The following is a 19,209-nucleotide window of genomic DNA, read 5'->3' as shown; positions in this document are numbered from 1 at the left end:
AGTCACGGGTTAGAAATTTGACAAAATGCCATAGTTACTGCTTAGCATCCAAAAGGTGGGCATGGAAATTGCTCTTATTTCCACGAAAAGAAAGCAATGTTTACTGGTTATGTTGTACGGGAAGTTTCTCTTCTGCGGTGAGTTAATGCAGCTGCAGCAGCACCACACCCAACTATCATGAAAGCAAGATTTGAAAACAGGGTGTCCTGGCCCTGGGGAAGGAGGTGGGTTGGGAGAATGTTGGTTCTTGTGTTCCTATCTCCTCATTGGCTGGTTGTTTTCCCTTCTCATTAGCTGCAGGCCTGAGTTGAAAGGTTTCTTGGCATGGAGCATGTATCATGTAGGTATATGACCTATATGGATAGTGAGTAATAATATTCACTGCTCTGCCATTGGGACTGAAGGCTTTGGAAGTGTCTGGGTTCTTAAGAGACTTCTCGTCCACTGAGCCATCCATCTTTAAGTGTAATAGTGTAAATAGACTTCTCTGATCTGGCCAACTTCTTTAAAAAGCTCCAGAGGAGAAATCTTTGGCCCTGTAGTTACCAACACTTGTTGCTGTCAGTGTGTGGAGAAGCAAAGGGTGAACTATAAATAAGAAGACCATGATAAGGCTGAGAACGACGCTTTTTTGGGGTCTTGTTTTTTTTCTGGTTCATGTTAGAGGTAAGTGATCTTATACTAGAGACTTTGTTTCTAGGGTGGGACAGTTAGAAAAACAATAGAGCTTGTGTGATGCCAGTGCTGCTTGGTTGTTGAATAACAATACAGAGTGTTGCAGGGTTTTTTAAATTGTACTTTTAAAGTATTTGTCAGATGCACCCAGAAAGTTCAGGTGGACACCTCATGTAGTTTTATACCTCTAAATAAATGCAAAAACTCTTTGAACACACACTTACAATAGCCGGGGGGGGGGGGGGGGGAGGAGGAATGGAGGTGTTGAATGAAAGAGACGGATGTGTGAGTTAGATCTCAGAGTATTAACTGAAACTTTTTCTTTTCTTCCCTCAAATTATTTAAAACTTTGGGCTTTGAATTAAAATGCTGCTTTTAAACAGTTGGTTTAAGATGAAAACTTATAGGCTGTGTCTAGACTGGCCAGTTTTTCCGGAAAATCAGCCGCTTTTCCGGAAAAACTTGCCAGCTGTCTACACTGGCCGCTTGAATTTCCGCAAAAGCACTGACTTCTTACTGTAAGAAATCAGTGCTTTTTGCGGAAATACTATGCTGCTCCCGTTTGGGCAAAATTCCCTTTTGCGCAAAACTTTTGCACAAAAGGGCCAGTGTAGACAGCTGAGATTTGTTTTGCGCAAAAGCATGTCTAGATTGGCCACGGATGCTTTTCTGCAAAAAGTGCTTTTGCGGAAAAGCGTCCGTGCCAATCTTGACGCTCTTTTCCGAAAATGCTTTTAATGGAAAACTTTTCCATTAAAAGCATTTCCGCAAAATCATGCCAGTCTAGACGTAGCCACGGAGAAATGTTTAATTTACTAAGAGAACCGTTGTCAGATAAATACATTTGTACACATGGACATTAATAGCATATTTGCTCATTGATATTTTGAGGTTAATTTTATATTGTAAAAGCAGGTGTTGTTTCTTAAAGATGGCTGTGTTTTAATATTGTTGCTTGAATGACCTCAAGAGCTAGATTGGGGTGGCCAACCTGTGGCTCCAGAGCCACATGTGGCTCTTCAGAAGTTAATATGTGGCTCTTTACATAAGTACCAAATCCAGGGCTGGAGCTACAGGTGCAAACTTTCCACTGGGCTGGAGGGTGCTCACTGTTCAACCCCCACTCTGCCCTAGGCGCTGTCCCCCTCTACCCTTTCCTCCTAGGATCCTGCCACTTCCTACCCTCTCAACTGAGCCTGTTACACCCATACTTCCCCCCTCCAGTGTCTCCCACTAAGAAAGAGCTGATCACAGTGGGCAGGAGGAAAAGAAGAAGGAGGCGCTGACCGGTGTGGCTGCCAGCGGGCGGGAGGTGCTGAGAGTGGTGGTGGGGAGATGATATGGGCTGATGACGTAGAACTGTTGCTCTTTGTCAATGTGCATTGTGGCTCCTTCTCAGGTTTAGGTTGGCCACTCCTGAGCTAGATATCCCTAGATACATAGGATTCACATTACATATTTTTCATTCCTAACATGAATATGCAGCTAGAAACATTTTACCCATCAGGAGTTGGAGAACGCTGAGTGTTATTTCCTCAATATTTGTTATATTCAGAAATAAGTTATAACAGAGCGAACAGCAACCTGCATCTGCCAGGGTGCAGCACCATAGCCAGCTTTGTTTCTTGTTATCTTATGATTAACCGTAAGTGTTAATGGGGGTGCTTGAAGGGAGAAATTACTGGTTACCAAAATATAGCAAATCTTTCCCAGCTTGATTATAATCCTCAGAAAACTTGGCAGTGACAGGTGGTGACAAAGTAGGGATTGGAATGATGCTCTAAGAAAGTGAAGGGATGTGTCCAGGAGAGAGCTTATCACAGCTAGGGAAGAGGAAATATCAGGGAGTAGTATTACAAAGCTAGGAATATGAACACTGATGAGCCCCAGTCTAAGACTGGCAGGCAGACTTTCTTGTTCTCAAGTATTATGCTGGGAGTAGTTTGTTTATGTAATACTGGTATGTGCAACCTAATTTCCACATGCATGAACATGTATTTCATGGTGTATTTTAATTGATGGGATAGGCTCACCGCACTGAGCTCGTCTGCTTAGTGTTTTATAAATGAAAATTGGAAGGCCAGGACTTTTGTGGCTGGCTCCCTGCTCTTTCCCATTCTGTCTGTTTCTGGGGAAGAGGAAGAATCCAGAGACCAACACCACATTTCTATTAGACATACATTTATGAAGCAAACAGCTAACATTCATCTCATTTGCACAGTATAGAAATACCTAGTTGCTTCAGTGATGTACCAAATGAGTAGCTGTATTTCACTCTGCTTTTGGTAGCTTGTACCGAATGATTGGGGTGTTTTCCTTAAATGGCTCCTTGGGATTCTAGCTTTGCCAGAGAGCTCTAAAACAGCTTTGCTTCCAGATTAAAAAACAAAGGCAGACTATTTTAAGTCTTGCTCTGGTGATAGTTGAAGGGTCCTCAGTTATTTTGCTGAAAGACCAAGGAAGAATGGGAAGGGTGGTTAATGCTCGTAACCCTGAAGCTGTGGGTGATTTCAGGACAGCTCACCATTTGCGAAACTTCACTTCTGGTCTGAATTACAGCTGGCTGCTAGGGCTCCAAAAGATTGCTGGAGCGCAGCAACCTCTTGGCAATGCTCCCTGCCACATTCCTACACAAGCTGCACTGAGTGTCACATGGATATCCCCTTGTGACTTGGGAATCCCCAGCTGGCTGGCTAGCCTATCTGCATGTGTTTTCTACTACACAAGTGGCACAAGGCAGCCTTAGACCTGAGAATTAGGACCCAATGCAGTCAAGAAACCAACACAGAGGCAGAAACTTTCCTTATTTGTGTAGTTTGGTATAATTTCTGAACAACACCCTTGATTTAAGGGTGCTTTGCTCTCCATGGCTAATATTAACTCTCTTCTAATTATGTAGAAAGGAACATCATGCAAAGACAATATATGGTTATGAAATATACATTAATCAACTGTAGAACAGTAACCTGGGAAATGGGCCTGATGAAAAAGGGAGTCAAACTTGTTACCTGGTGTATCAGAGATGGGGAAGACTGCCGTGTGCTCACTTGACCAATAAAGTGGATGGGAGGGGGTATGGAGCCTTGTAACTGGTTGAACCCAAGGGGGTGGAAATCTGTCTAAGCCAATGGGAAGGGGGCCGAGGGGTGGACAACTTTGCCTGAAGGAATGGCAAGGATCTTCTGTTTCTACCTGCCTTGGGGAGTTGCCCCTTTTGCTCTGAAAGGGGTTTGCCAAACTGACAAGCACTGAGGAGGTCCCCTATGCTATGGGAGCCTTTCCCACTGTGAATAATGGCCATTGCTCCTGCGTGTATATGCTGTCCAAGGAGGGGAAGCATTTATTGTTTTCCAATACACTATGAAAGGTTTTGTAAACCCAAAGCCAACATGATCCTCAGGCACTTGATGGTAATTGTATGAGCAAAATAACAGACTCCTTTGTAATCTAAGTTCCATGGTTCCATGAATAAATCGTTTTTCAGGAGTAAAACAACAACAATGAAAGCAAATTACATTTCTGTTTTATCAAACTCATCTTTCAGGCTCCAGTCCTGCTGAAAGAAAATGCAAGTTGTACCACCCTTAACCAGGACTTTGGTCTGGCAACATTCATGGTCCAGCAGGATCACAGATGTTCCTGGTCCACTAAACCCTGGTATAGGGAGGTCAGGCTGCAGGGCAGGAGTAGTGTGGGGGGAGGGAGACTCAGCCAGGAGCCAGGGGAGAGGGCTCAGAGGGGCGGGTGGCACAGCAGAGAGCTCTGGCCCCTGTAGCCAGGTGGTGGGGGACAGGGAACAGCAGCAGCAGCCATGGAATTCAGGCCCCAGCCGTGGGGCTCAGGGATTGCAGTGGTAGCGACGGAGCTCCAGCAGTGGCTGATCTCCCCGGCTGTGGAGTTCTGGCCCTGACTGCAGAGCTCTATCCCTGGCCGTAGAGCTCCAACTGCCACAACAGGGCAGGCAGCAGGGGGCTAGGCTGGAGCCCTAGCCTGGGGCAGCAGGACAGCATGGGCCATATTCAGAGGGACCTCCCCTGGTCTTGTTCAGGACCTGTCAGGTCCCGAGGGTGCTGGATGAGGGAGGTCCAATCTGTATTTGTCAGTGGGGATGTGCCTTGGTACGAGGATCCCCTTGTGTATTTAAATCTCAGTCTATGGGACTGTCTACTGAGTTACATCAGGGAAAGCGAATGCCCATTCATCCTCATGAGAAGAAAAGTATAACTATTTACAAAAAATAAAAATAAAATAAACAATTAAAAGCTGTTAACAAACATCTCTTGCCTCTCCATGTCATCTTATCTAAAGATGACCAGCGAGGGAGACAATTGGGATACCTTTTATATAGACAACATGAAATTGGATTCTTCATTCAACAATTCTCCTAACAGTTTTGGTAAAGTGAGAATGGGAATTCCTCTCTCTCCAGCTTTCCTTAAGGCTATTATTTTCCAGGGTCTTCAACCTGTAACATGATTCCTCCATAGTATATGACATTTGATCTAAAGCTGAATGCTATCCATGGAAGCCATTTTAGAGACGTCTCAAATGAACTGAACCTCAAGAGGAAAAAATTAACTTCTAATTCATATTTCTAAAGCATTGATTCCAGACATTGAATGGAATATTTTTCTCTCCAGAAGCAAAAACCAATCAAGCAAGCAACCAAACAAAATTACCAATGGACCTGCCTGTGATGGGAGCTATGAAGTGTCAGAGAGAAAAATATTCAGAGTGACACATCCCTGCCATCTTCTTTAATGTGATAGACTTCATAAGCTAACCCAGCTGTCACTGCTCTCTTGACTCCTCAAATGATTTATGTGTCAGTAGAGACATAATACCAAAGAAAGAAAACAGTAAAATGCTTGCAAAGGGTAGAATAGTCAAAAACGTGAAGGGTAGAGATAGGCACTAATGACTACAAGCACTCCTAAGGGCAGTCCTTCTTGTACCTGATCCCCATGCCAGCAGCAGGCATCGGAGGAGTGTGAGTTAATGCCTGTTAGAATTTGTTGTTGAACAGAATTGCAACTTGACAACAGCTAATAAGTAGGGTGAGGGAATCTGCCTCCTCACATCACCACTTCCCATGTGAGGAACACTTCAGTAGCAGCCCGAAGCCTAGCAGTACCCTTTGTAATGGTCACAGTAATGAGGGGAAACCAGCAAATAAAACAAAACCAAAATATATAAATATAGTTCACTAATACATTTATCACAGTCACAAACTCCCCAACTGACAGCATCTTGCTCAGCCCTGATCTGGACAGTGCTTGGTCCTGCCATGAGGGCAGGGGACTGGACTCGATAACTTCTTGAGGTCCCTTCCAGTTCTAGTATTCTATGATTCTATCATTGGGAGGAAGCACAGCATAATTTAGTTACAATTGCCTCACTGAGCAATATCAACTATAGTAGCTTCACATAACACCCTGCACCACATCTTGCCATTGACATTCTTCTCAAAGGCTACATGTAGACTGGCATGATTTTCCGGAAATGCTTTTAATGGAAAAGTTTTCCGTTAAAAGCATTTTCGGAACAGAGCGTCTAGATTGGAAGGACGCTTTTCTGGAAAAGCACTTTATGCGGAAAAGCATCCATGCCAATCTAGACATGCTTTTCCGCAAAAAAGCCCCAATTGCCATTTTTGCGATTGGGGATTTTTTGCGGAAAACAAATCTGAGCTGTCTACGCTGGCCCTTTTGCGCAAAAGGACTTTTGCCTGAACGGGAGCAGCATAGTATTTCTGCAAGAACACTGATAATCTTACATGAGATCGTCAGTGCTTTTACGGAAATTCAAGTGGCCAGTGTAGACAGCTGGCAAGTTTTTCCGGAAAAGCGGCTGATTTTCTGGAAAAACTGGCCAGTCTAGACACAGCCAAACTATCTGCTTTAAGACTCCAATCCAGCAATCACCTATACACATGCATAACTACTTATATGAGTTGTGTTCTGTAAGTGAAAAGAACAACTCACGTGAATAAAATAATGCAGTATATATGTTTTTGCTTGATCAGGACCTAAATACATATTTTCCTCAATGTATAGCTATTTACATAAGTTAGTTCGAGAGGTAAAGTGTTAAAGTCCTAAACTGTCCGTTGAAAGAGGAAGCTTAATCACTCTCAGACTACAGGTTTTTTTTTTAAAAAAGTGGCCTTTTTTAAAAAAAAAAAAAAACTTTCCCTGCGTCTAGACTGCCGCTGCGTTCTTTCAAAATTAAATCAAAGGAACGTGGCAGTTTTTTCGACTGCAGTAAACCTCATTTTACAAGGAAGAATGCCTTTTTTCTAAAGTGCTCAGGGCTTTTCGAAAGAGAGTATCCACACTGCCTGGGTGCTCTTTTTCGAAAAAGCGGCTTGCTTTTTCGAAAGAAGTGGTTGCAGTCTAGACACTCTTTTTTGAAAGAGACTTGTAGTCTAGACATAGCCTCTGTCTCCATGCTCACCACACGTCTCTCAGTAGTCTTTTTCTTCCTAGATCTTTCACAGTTTCATAGAATTTTCTGTTTGTATAACTATTAGCTTCACAGGCAGGGACAAAATATTCCATTCACATAATATGCTCAGGAAATCCTTTTTAAAAATATTTGCTAGTTCTGCTGCTTTTCCCTTGGGAGGAATAACAAGATTTTATCTCCCACATACAGGACATCAATTGCCTTTTTCTGCTTATCTGTAAAATCTTAACCCAGCCTTGGCAGGAGTAAGTGGTTTCAAGTTGTCATTTTTATTTTTTTTAAATCCTAATGCAAATCTTTTAGCACATTAACTGAGCGTGTCTAGAGTTATCTACTATCGCTTAACGCATATCATTTTGCTTTCGTCTTTCGTCTATATTTGATTTTTACAACAATACTTGTTAAATAATGGAGAGGCTCATTTCTTGTAGACACCAGTTCTGTAGCCGAGGCCAATCAAGTAGACCTTTATGTCTGCATAGAATTCCACTGGAGAATACCAAATACAGGATCAAGGCCTAAATCTAGAGATGCGAAGTAATAGATAATAATTGAAACTGTGCCTAAGACAACTCTATAATAAAGTTAAAAATAATTATGGTGTAATAATTATTGACGCTTCGTATACAGTGAGCAGGTTTTGTTCTCAATATACAAAGAGCAAATTCCAGGTTCACTTGTCCTTCACTTGGCTCAAGTTTCCAGGGCAGCTGAAGGAGATACAGGAGAAGGAAAATGCTTGTGAGAAGACAGGGCTAGGACATCTTTTATGTTTGGTTTGCTTAAGGTAACCTATTTTGATTATACTGACATAGAGGCTCCTGCTGGTTATGCTGCTTTATGCCCAATGAGTCCCCCTGCCAACTTACACTCACTGGAAATGAATGATGTATGTTTTTAAAGTCCCATACCAAAGGAAGGTGATTAGAATGACTACACTTGTAGTCATTCTAAGCTGATATTAAAATCTGCCCAACCCAAATAAAAATAGCTCACACACACACGCACACACACAAAGGAAGCTAGTGCACTTTTTCTTAAATATCCATGTTACAGTAAGGTTTCTTGCTGATTACTGTGATTCGCTGACTTGTAGGAGTGATACAGAAAAATGATCTAACCCAGATTTTCAGCAGAGAACATAGAACCACTTGAAAAGCCAGGTGGTCAGTGTTCATTTCCATTTCTAAGCAGCTAAAATCCCAACAATTGAGAAAAATCGATCTGTGCCCAGAACAAGTCAATAAACAGTGTATGTGGATCCCATGTAGACCCATTAGCTCCAGAAAGCTCTTGTTTATTAGCATGTTAGCTTAAAATTAAGACCATTGTCCTCTAAATTGATCAGTCATCTGCAGGCTTGCACTGGTTAAACTCCTTGGGTTATGACTTGTTTGTAAGTGAAATGGTTCCACGTCTCCTATGCACTGATCTGAAACTGGCCTGTTGGCCAACTTTTTATGGAGAGGGTCAGCTTGCCAGGGCTGGGCTATAGCACCTCTAAGCTGGGTAGTTCATAGCTCTGGCACCTATGGACTCACCACATTAGCTATGAAAGTTTTTAAAAAACTGCTTGATGCCCAGAATATAATTCTTTGGTGCCTGACACCTCTTTCATTACAAATTAAGTGCTAGAGAGGTTTAGGGTTATTTCTGGTGGTGCTAATGGCTCGTGATTCATTAATGGCAAATGTGGATAGTTCCTGAATGTTACACTCGCAAACCCTGGACTTCATCTTCTTTGCTGAAAATGAAAAAGGAATCCTACAAAAAGTTGAAACAGGACAATTTCTGAGGAGTACAAAAGAACGGGACAAGCACATAAGGGACAAAATCAGAATGGCTAATACTCAGATATCCCACCTAGCAAAGGAACATCAAAGCTAGTGATAATAAGTTCTATACATAAATTAGGAGCAAGAGAAGGACAAGTGTAGGCCTACTACTGGAAAAAGAGAGTTAATAATGAACGACATCAAGGGAACGTCTACACAGAAACATTGTTTCAAAATAACTAGCGCTATTTCAAAATAACTTAGTCTATGTCTACACGGCAGTCAGTTATTTTGAAATAATGTTGAAATACTGTCAATCTGGAGGACTTCTTACTCTGACGCCTGTAATCCTCATGGCATGAGGGGTAAGGGAAGTTGGAGGAAGAGTGCTCTATTTCAAAATAAGTGCTGTGTAGACACTCCCAATTTCAAAATAAGCTATTTCTAAATAAGCTATGCAATTGACGTAGCTGAAGTTGCATAGCTTATTTTGAGTTAAGCCCTGCTGTGTAGATGCACCCCAAGAAGGCTGCAGTGTTTAATGCCTCTTTTGCTTCAGTCATCACTAGAAAGGTAAGTTGTGACCAGATAGTTAACACAATTTAATATTAACAACAAGAAGCAAGGAACACACATCAAAATAGGGAAAGAACAGGTTAAAGAATATTTTGATAATTTAGACGTACTCAAGTCAGCAGGGCCTGATGAAATTCATCCTTTGGCATGAAAGAAACATACTAAAACAATCTGAGAGCTGTTAGCAATTATCTTTGAGAACTCATAAATGATATGTAAAATCCCATTTAATCAATTAACTAGTTAAACTTTATGTTTAATCAGTTAACTGATTAAGCAGGATCCCAGAGGCTACCAGCTCCTGACCCAGTGGGCCTGCTGGCTGCTGGCCTCAGCCCGTAGTGTGGTGGGTCCAGTGGGGCCACAGGCTGGGTCCTGCTCCTGGGTGTTGGGCCACAGGCTGGGTCCTGCTCCTGGGTGTTGGGCCACAGGCTGGGTCCTGCTCCTGGGTGTTGGTTAACAGGTTATTGATAAGAATCACCTGGTTAATCAGTTACACATTCATATCCCTAGATGACAGGTAAGGCCTCAGAGTACTGGAGAAAAACAAACATAGTGCCTCTCCTTCAAAAGGGGAATTATTTTGACCTAATGAGTTATAGTCACCTGATATAGATAGCTGAAAAAATACTGGAACAAATTATTGAACAATCGATAAGCACCTAGAGAATAATAGGGTTATTATAAGGAATAGCCTACATGGATTTGTCAAAAACAAATCATGCAAAGCCAAAATAATTTCCTTCATTTACAAGGCTACTGGCCTAGAGAACAGAAGAAGTAGACATGATATTTCTTGATTTTATATGGCTTTTGACACAGTCCCACATGATAATCTCATAAGCAAACTAGGGAAATGTGGTCAAAATGCAATTACTATGAAGTGGTTGCAAAACTGGCTAACAGACCATACTCAGAGAGTAGTTATCAGTGGTTCATTGCCGAACTAGGAAGGTGGGTATCCTGTGTTTTCTCATGGGGAGGTAAGTTCTGGGTAGGGGCAGTGAGTTATATGGACCCATAGAGCCTGGTCTCCAAGATATTCCTGGCCTGGGGGGCCCAGCTCCAGGAAAGTTTGGGGCTAAGTCTTTATCCCAGCCCTGCCTGCCATCCCCATGCATGTCTGTTCTACATCCTCCAGCCCCTCCTGTCACTCTGGGCAATTTAAAAGGGCCCTGGGGTCCTCGCCACCACCACCAGAAACACAGCATCTTCTCCATACACATGTGCAAGCACTTCCCTGTAACTCCTGGGCAGGATGTATGTCTCTGTGAACTGTCCCCACCCTGAATGCCCTTGCGGCCAATGAGAGTTGAAGGGTGGTCCACCTGGCCCACACCCTCTAGGAGCCCTGCTATAGGGGGTGCTCCAAGTAAGCACTGCACCCTCTATCCACCCCTCTCACTCCCAAACCTACTCCCAGAGCCTGCATCCCTCAGTCCCTCCCACACCTCCATCCCTCTGCCCCAGCCCAGAGTCTGCATCCAGCACTCTGACTATCTCAGAGCCTGAACTCCAGATCTTCACTGGCACCCAAACTCTGTCCAAGAGCCTGAATCCCAACCTCCCCCCTGCACCCAAACCTCCTCCCAGACACCAACCCATCATCTCTCTGTACCCAAACTCCTTCTCAGTGCTTGCACTCTGTATGCCCTTCTGCACCCCAATCTCCTTCCCCAACTCAGAGCCTGCACAAAAGCACCTAAACTCTGACCTAAAGCCTATATCCAAGACCTCCTTCTGGACCCAAAATCCCTCCCAGAGCCTGACCCTTCCCCACACACATCTAAATTCTATCCCAGAACCTTAGGCAGGTGGGGGAAAGGGAGTTGGATCCATTCTGGGCACCCCCAAAATTTCTACAAACCTGCCACTCCCAGTTTTGAGTTCAGTACTATTAAATATTTTCATTAACGATGTGGATAATGGAATGGAAAGTATGCTTATAAAACAGATGGCACCAAGATGTGGGGGTTGAAATATTTTGGAGAACCAGATTAGAAATCAAAAAAGACCTTGACAAATTAGAGAACTGGTCTCAATTCAATGGGATAAAATGCAATAAAAACACATTGCAAGCACTTCCCTTAGGCTATGTCTAGACTGCAGGCTTCTTTCTGAAGAAGCTTTTCCAGAAGAGATCTTCTGAAAAAACTTCTTCCGAAAGACAGCGTCCACACTGCCAAAGCTCATAAAAAAAGAGATCTGCTTTTTTGAAAGAGAGCATCCACACAGAATGGATGCTATCTCGCATTTAAGCTGTGATTACTATGGATGGAATGGCCACCAGGGCACCTGTGCTTTTTCCTCTTCTTTTGAAAGAACTCCCTCTTCTCTATCCACATATTCTAGTGGATCGCAAATTGAATATGAGTCAACAATGTAATGCAGTTGTGGAAAAGGCTAACACCATGCTGGAGTGTGTTAACAGGAGTGTTACAACTATACGTAAGATATTGTTGGTAATTGTCCTGTTCTATTTGGCCCTAGTCAGGCCATACCAGGAGTACTATGTCTAACCCAAGGGGTGTGTCTAGACTACATGGCTCGGTCGACGGAGTCATGTAGATTAGGTAGGACGGCAAAGGGAAATGAAGCGGCGATTTAAATAATCGCCGCTTCATTTAAATCAAAATGGCCTCCGCGCTGTGCCGATCAGCTGAAACGCTTACAGGATCTGCCGATGAAGGGTTCTGGGGTCGGCAGATCCCTGTCTAGACTGCCGCACTATGCCGACAATCAGCTGATTGGCACAGCGCGGTGGCCATTTTGATTTAAATGAAGCAGCGATTATTTAAATCACAGCTTCATTTTCCTTTTTCCAGTAAACTAATCTACATGGCACCGTCAATGGAGCCATGTAGTTTAGACGTACCCAAGGTGTCCCACTTTAGAAAGATGTGGACAAATTGAGGAGTATCCAGAGGAAAGGTTTAAAAATGACAAAAAGTTTAGAAAGATTAAAAAACCTGTCTATATTTGTCTTCAAAAAAGATGTGGGGAGGGAGGAGAACAACCAGATATATTGTGGGCTGTTACCAAAAGGACTGTAATCAATTGTTCTCCATATCCATCTCAAACAGGATCCGCAGGGACTTAGGACAAGACATAATAGGTTCAATCTGCAGCAAGGAAGATTTAGGTTAGATATTAGGAAGAACTTTCCAGCTGCCAACAAGTTTGTGAAATTCCCATTACTGGAAGTTTTAAAGAACAGGATGCACAGATACCTGTCTGGATGGTCCAGGTTTACTTAGTCCTGCCTGAGTGTGGAGGGATCAATATGATGACTTTTCAAGGTTCCCTACAGTCCTAAAATTTGTATGAATTCATGATGACCCTGATCTTTATCCAAGCAACCAACTGTACAATTAAAGTTGGTGGATCTTTTAGATAAACTAAACTGGGCAACTAAATTAAACATATGGTAAAAATACTGGTCTCTATACAATGCTGAATAATGGATATGAGCGAAAGTTTGCAAGCATTTTGCACGCATCACCTAATTTAGGTACGCAAATCCCCAGTGTGCTTGCACTCCAAGTTCTTTGTGCATGAACAACCATAACTGGTGAATATACACTGGTGGATTTGCATATCTAAAGTAGGTGACATTTAAATATTTTGGTCTAATTCATTTTCATTACAGGACTATTCATATCTATTAGTTCAGAGATTGGCAATCTTTGGCACACAGCCCATTAGGATAATCTACTGGTGGACTGCAAGACATTTTGTTTACTTTCACTGTCTGTGGGTGGGCCACCGCTCCTCGCAGCTCCCATTAGTTGGGAACGGATGGGGCCGTGCCTGCAGATGGTCAACATCAGCAAAATATCTTGCAGCCCACCAGCAGATTACCCTTATGGGCCACATGCTAAAGGTTGCCAACTCCTTTATTATTCAGTGGTTCAGTTTGTTTGAATCAGTCTGAGTCTTTGGAACAGTTCAGTCTGAACAAGGACCACTGTTATGATAAAGTTAAATAAGTGTAATGTCAAAATCCAAAGAAAAAAATCACTAGAGACTAGCACAAGATGGCTACATCTACACTGGCATGAATTTCCGGAAATGCTTAAAACGGAACAGTTTTCCGTTATAAGTATTTCCGGAAAAAGAGCATCTACATTGGCAGGATGCTTTTCCGGAAAAGCCCTTTTTCCAGAAAAGCGTCCGTGGCCAATGTAGACGTGCTTTTCCGGAAAAAAGCCCCGATCGTCATTTTCGCTATCAGGGCTTTTTTGCGGAAAAGACTACTGTGCTGTCTACACTGGCCCTTTTCCGGAACAGTTTTCCAGAAAAAGGACTTTTGCCCGAGCGGGAGCAGCATAGTTTTTCCGGAAAAGCAGCTGATTTCTTACAGTAGATCGTCAGTGCTTTTCCGGAAATTCAAGGGGCCAGTGTAGACAGCTCACAGCTTATTCCAGAAAAGCGGCTGCTTTTCCGGAATAAGTGGCCCAGTGTAGACACAGCCCAAGAGTATGTATGGAAGCTTGGTAAGAAAATTCACAGCAGTTTCTAGGACATAACTGAAGCCAATGGCTTATTTGAGCTGTCTGGATATAACTGAAAATAGAATTTACCCCTAATTCTCCAATTGCCTATGTAGAAGGTTAATATCTGCAAACACAAAATGTAATTTTTATGAAACTTGAACTCCGACTACCAATTTATTGTTAATTTGTTTTATATAAGTAAATCCTATTTTATTGATGAGTGCCTGCCTAGAAGGCTACCCGACAGGATGTATTTTATTTGGTAAAGCTACAGGGGTAGACTAGAACTAGTGAATTTGGCCCAATCTATATTTTAGGGTTTTTCCAGCAAAGTTGATATAACTATATCAATTAGGAGTGTGGAAAAAAATGCACACCTGACCAAATTAGTGGTGAAAAATCCTCAGTGTAAATATAGCTATACTAGGGTGAAAAAAATCCTTTTTTCTATATAGCTCATTTTGTTCAGGGAAGTGGCAAAAGAACCTGATATAAGCTGCAGACAAGGCCTATGTATGCTGTCAGGAATCAGATGATAAACATCCTGTCAGAGTTCCAGAGTTCTTCCCTGTCACAAAGAACGCAGCTTAGATGAAAAAGATAAGTAATGAAGTCATGAGCTGTCTCCTCCATTCACAGTAAGTCACTAACAATCAATTTCCTCTGTTTAAAATACAGACACTCCGCCAAAAACATTCTAGAGTAGTACAGAGAAATAGGATAATTACATTGTAAGGCCTGGTTCTCTGGCATCCTCAGACTGACTGCTCTCCGGATATGTCTACACTGCTCAACCTAGGTCTGCAGCATCTGAGATTGTGGACTCAAGGTATGTCTACAATGCAGAGTATTTCCGGAAAAAAATACTCTTAAATCCACACTGCAATTGCATTCTTTCAACAGAAAGGTGAAAGAACTAAAGGTTTTTACTGACAGCAGTAAATCTCTTTCTATGAGGAAGAAGCCTTTTCCAAAATAACTTTTTCAGAAAAAGGCGCGTGTGGATGGGGAAGAGGGGGTTTTTTCCGAAAGAAGAGGCCTCCAAGAAAAAGCACAGATGCCCTGGTGGCCACTCCATCCATAATAATCACAACTTAAATGCAAGATAGTGTCCAATCAGTGTCCAATCAGTATCTTTTGAAAAAGCAGATCGTTTTTTCAATGCACTTCTGCTGTGTGGACACTCTCTTTTGGAAGAAGATTTTTTTCAGAAGATCTCTTCTGGAAAAGCGTCTTCCAAAAAAAGCCTGCAGTCTAGACATAGCCTCAGTGTTTGCAAACCCGTGTTTGAGTGCCCACCCTGCATTGTGTATCCTGATGTACAATTGCTGGGCACAGATCTCACAGACATGCTAATACATCCATATGGCACCATGCAGACCTTCTGACTCCAGTCTTCATCTGGACCTTTGTCTATGCTACAAAATGACAGGGCTTGGATGACTTATAGTAGGACTCTTGCTCTGACCCACCTTGTGACTCAGGGACCTCTTGGAGTCAATTGGCAGAGGGCACAGAAGTACATAAGAGTTTCAGGTGTTCTTCCTCATAAAATGAGGCTTACTGCTGTTGAAAAAAACACTGTGTTCTTTCAATTTAATTTTGAAAGAATATGGTGGCAATCTAGACGCAGGTGAAGTTTTTTCGAAAAAAGGCTACTTTAAAAAAAAAAACCTCTGTAGTCCAGACATAGCCTAAGTGTTGTGCATTGAATGGAGAGCTAAACCTAGAGTAGTGTTTCGGTGAAGTCTGTAAGTCCCCAGTGAATCTGAGGCAAGCCCCCCAGGGGGATGCTCAGAGTTCTTGGGGCTTGAAGCATACCTATTGGTATCCTGTGCAGAGACAGCGGGGCCAAGTTTCTGTTGCCAGAGGCTGGTGGAGTTGGGGAACTGGCCCACAACAGGCACAGCCTGGCTACGTCTAGACTGGCATGATTTTCCGCAAATACTTTTCACGGAAAAGTTTTCCGTTAAAAGCATTTGCAGAAAAGAGTGTCTAGATTGGCACGGACGCTTTTCTGCAAAAGCACTTTAGGGCCATTTTTGCCATCGGGGCTTTTTTGCGCAAAACAAATCTGAGCTGTCTACACTGGCCCTTTTGCGCAAAAGGACTTTTGCCTGAACGGGAGCAGCATAGTATTTCCGCAAGAAGCACTGATTTCAGACAGTAGGAAGTCAGTGCTTTTGCGGAAATTCAAGTGGCCAGTGTAGACAGCTGGCAAGTTTTTCCGGAAAAGCGGCTGATTTTCCGGAAAAACTGGCCAGTCTAGACACAGCCCCTAGGCTTCCTCATGCTATGGGCATGTAGGTAGTAAGGTAACTCCCAACCCTGAATACCCTCAGAAAGTGTCACACACACCACTAGCAGCGTCCAAGGAACTTACTGCATGCTGACCCCAGTCAGACTAATCAGATAGAACAGGGGCTTGGACTCAAACCTGAGTCAGAACCAAGGCTCAGTGCCCCATGCTTCCTCTGCTAGCACAAAACAGCCATAACCTAGATTTAAATAGTTTGGCTGTGATTTTTCCTGTACAGGAAACTCTTCTAGTCACGTGAGACTTTAAAACACTTATAACACGGTCACATTAAAATCACCCCTCCCACACCAGAATAAAGTGTCTACTTCCCCTCCCTGACTTTCCAGATTCAGCTTTTTACAAACCAGCTGTTTGAGCTGTAAAGCTGTTAATACAAGGACATAATGCTGTGTTTATAACGAGGAAAGTATTTTTTCCCAGTCTACTTTCACTCAGACCACCACATGTGTTCCAGTCTTCATTAATCGCTTGAGATCCCTGTTGTGATTCCGTAGCACAGGAAGCCAAATTTTCAATGTGGCCTTTAATAGGCTTCTGTTTTTAGACCCACCATGTTTCAAGGTTTTCAGATACAACTTAGACTGCTTACAGATTTAAGTATTATGTAACCTTATAAATGAAGTTCTTAGATATTTAAATATCATTCATCCTCACGCCTAGATGGCTGCACATCCATTTGTCCATTTTATGTCTTTCTGGATCATAAATGTTTCAGCCTAGATTCCTTCCTCCCTGTAAAATCTCTGATCAGAAAATTCTGTCCTCTTTCTTTATTACTTGAGGTTCCTCTTCAATATTTGAGTTGTGATCAAAGGTTCAGTTTGCACACCTTCCGTAGATGATTTTTGGTCTTTTCCCCTTCTTCTGGCTATTTCTACCATCCCTTTTCTTCCCTGATGTCTCCATCTTTCATCATTTTCTACCTCATGTATCTTACCCTACCACATGATATGTAAGTATAACAGTCTAGATTTAGACAAATACTACTAGGTGATCTCAGCTTCTGTTTCAGCTTGCTGCATCTCTCCAATGTGGTGGTCTTTTTTTTTTTTTTTTTTTGGCTAAGGTTTCTAGTGCAACTGGAAGCAACTGTGTGATCCTGTCTTCTTTAGTCTATAATAGTGATTTTAAAATGTGGTTTAAGATTCTCCACCTTTTACCTCAAATTGGAAATAAACTTCAATGTAATATAGAAGTATATTTCAAAGTCATAACATTGCAGTGTTCAGTTTAGCTTGGACAGTGATTGAAATAGCTGTGCATGAGAGTATCCCATAGTTCAGTGGTTAGGAGAGGTAGGAGACCCCTCTGGCCAAGGGGAGAATTGAGTCGGAGTCCCCCATGTCCCACTACATGCTCCAACCACTTGGATAAATGTTTACACCTTCCCCCTCTGGCCAGATTTTGAATGGTGCCCAATACAGTGATATCCCCATCTATGGGTCAGTTATGGGATTTAGGCAGGAGATAGGCCTCCGGATGCCTGGAGTGTGGTTGCAATGCACATGCTCAGAGGCAGAAACAGAGGCACTTAAGAAAATGTTGTCCTGAAAACTTGGGCACTGAGGCTATGTCTAGACTGCAGAATTTTTTCAGGATACCTTTGGTATCCCAAAAAAACCCTCTTCTGCATCCAAGGAACGTGTCTTCTTTTCCGAAAAAAAAATCAGAAAAGCAGACGCGTTTTTTCGGCATCCCTGTAAACTTCATTTTACAAGGAAGAAGGGATGTTCTGAAAGGTTTTTTTTCTGACATTTGGCCCAGTGTAGATGAGCCTCTTCCAAAAAAAGAATCAGAAAAAGATACACAAACTACGGTTCACAATTTGTGTATCTTTTTTAAAAAAAATCCCTCAGTGTATAGCCTGAGTGAATTTAAACACTTACACAGTTTCGCAGGAGTTCTGTAGACTGCATCAGAGCCTAAAATTGGGGTTTAGGCACTTAAACCTAAGATTTAGGCACCTAAATACCTTTGTGGATTGAAACCTTTGAGCATCTCTCAGAGACAATAAAAACTAGGGATCAAAACAGAAGGTTTATCTAGATAAAATCCCTAAGGATAATTTGTTTTAGGTTTATGTTTTGCTGCTACTGCTGTTAAGGTTTGAAATTGAGAAAAACTCCAGGAAGGGCTGTTTGGACCAGATCCAGTTTCTATATATTGTGGTAGGAGCAAAAAGAGAAGAATGCCACCAGCTTATACTATGTGCATGTGGTACCTTCTGCTTTTATTAAAACAAATAGAGTCCCCTTGCTTTCATATCTCCTCCTTGACATCATAAACCGTCATGGTAATTACAAAGGGGAATACTTTTGTGTAAGCCATTTGTTATAGTATTGGCAGTCTATCACTGAAAACCCTTAGGTCTTATTGCTTATGACTAGAAATCTCAGAACCCATTGATTTCTAGTGAAGGTAAGTCAGTCCCTAAGGCAGGGGAAGCAATAGCTGAATGGTGTGTAATGTTCCAAAATATTCAGCCAGTTAAATGAAAGAAACTATTACTCAAGTTATGTTCCCTGGATGGTCCGGTTTTGTGACCTACTTTCCCCTTCATAGTATAAGTTTTCAGAAACAACACGCTGTTAGCTAAGGGTAGTCATGTTTTATAGCTCATTCTTTGGCATTCCAACCATATATTACTATTTCTGTCAGCATGTAGGGCTATGTAATTAAGTCCTCGAAATATGCATTGTTGAAAAGTGTTGAAAAGTGTGTGCTGTGATCCCTCTCATTTGAGGATTACTGTGTGTTACAAGCATTAATTAAGCCTTCTAAGAGCTTTGTGAATGACATTAGTACCACTATCTTATTATGGGAGGCAATGTTGCCTATTCCTGGCTCTGCCATTGGTTTGCAGAGTGACCTTGGACAAGTTATTTCCCTCCCCGTGCCT

The 19,209-nt window shown here is 42.3% G+C and overlaps 1 protein-coding gene across 2 annotated transcripts in view; it reads left to right on the top strand.

Annotated features, from left to right (window-relative positions):
• The first annotated feature begins 298 nt into the window (after positions 1–298).
• The window catches only part of XG (Xg glycoprotein (Xg blood group)), a 33,755-nt gene continuing 14,844 nt past the window's right edge, over positions 299–19,209 (top strand). Inside the window, exon 1 of one of the 2 annotated variants that reach the window (XM_075915715.1) lies at positions 299–666. In XM_075915715.1, coding sequence (XP_075771830.1) covers positions 606–666 — 61 coding nt within the window. In that variant the 5' untranslated portion in view covers positions 299–605. The remainder of the gene's footprint in view (positions 667–19,209) is intronic. The other variant, XM_075915714.1, reaches the window with a different exon arrangement.

Source organism: Pelodiscus sinensis, chromosome 1 (genome assembly GCF_049634645.1).
Source record: "Pelodiscus sinensis isolate JC-2024 chromosome 1, ASM4963464v1, whole genome shotgun sequence".
Lineage (NCBI taxonomy): Eukaryota > Metazoa > Chordata > Testudines > Trionychidae > Pelodiscus > Pelodiscus sinensis.
The sequence above is the reverse complement of the archived record's forward strand: the minus strand, read 5'-3'. Positions and strand labels throughout refer to the sequence as shown.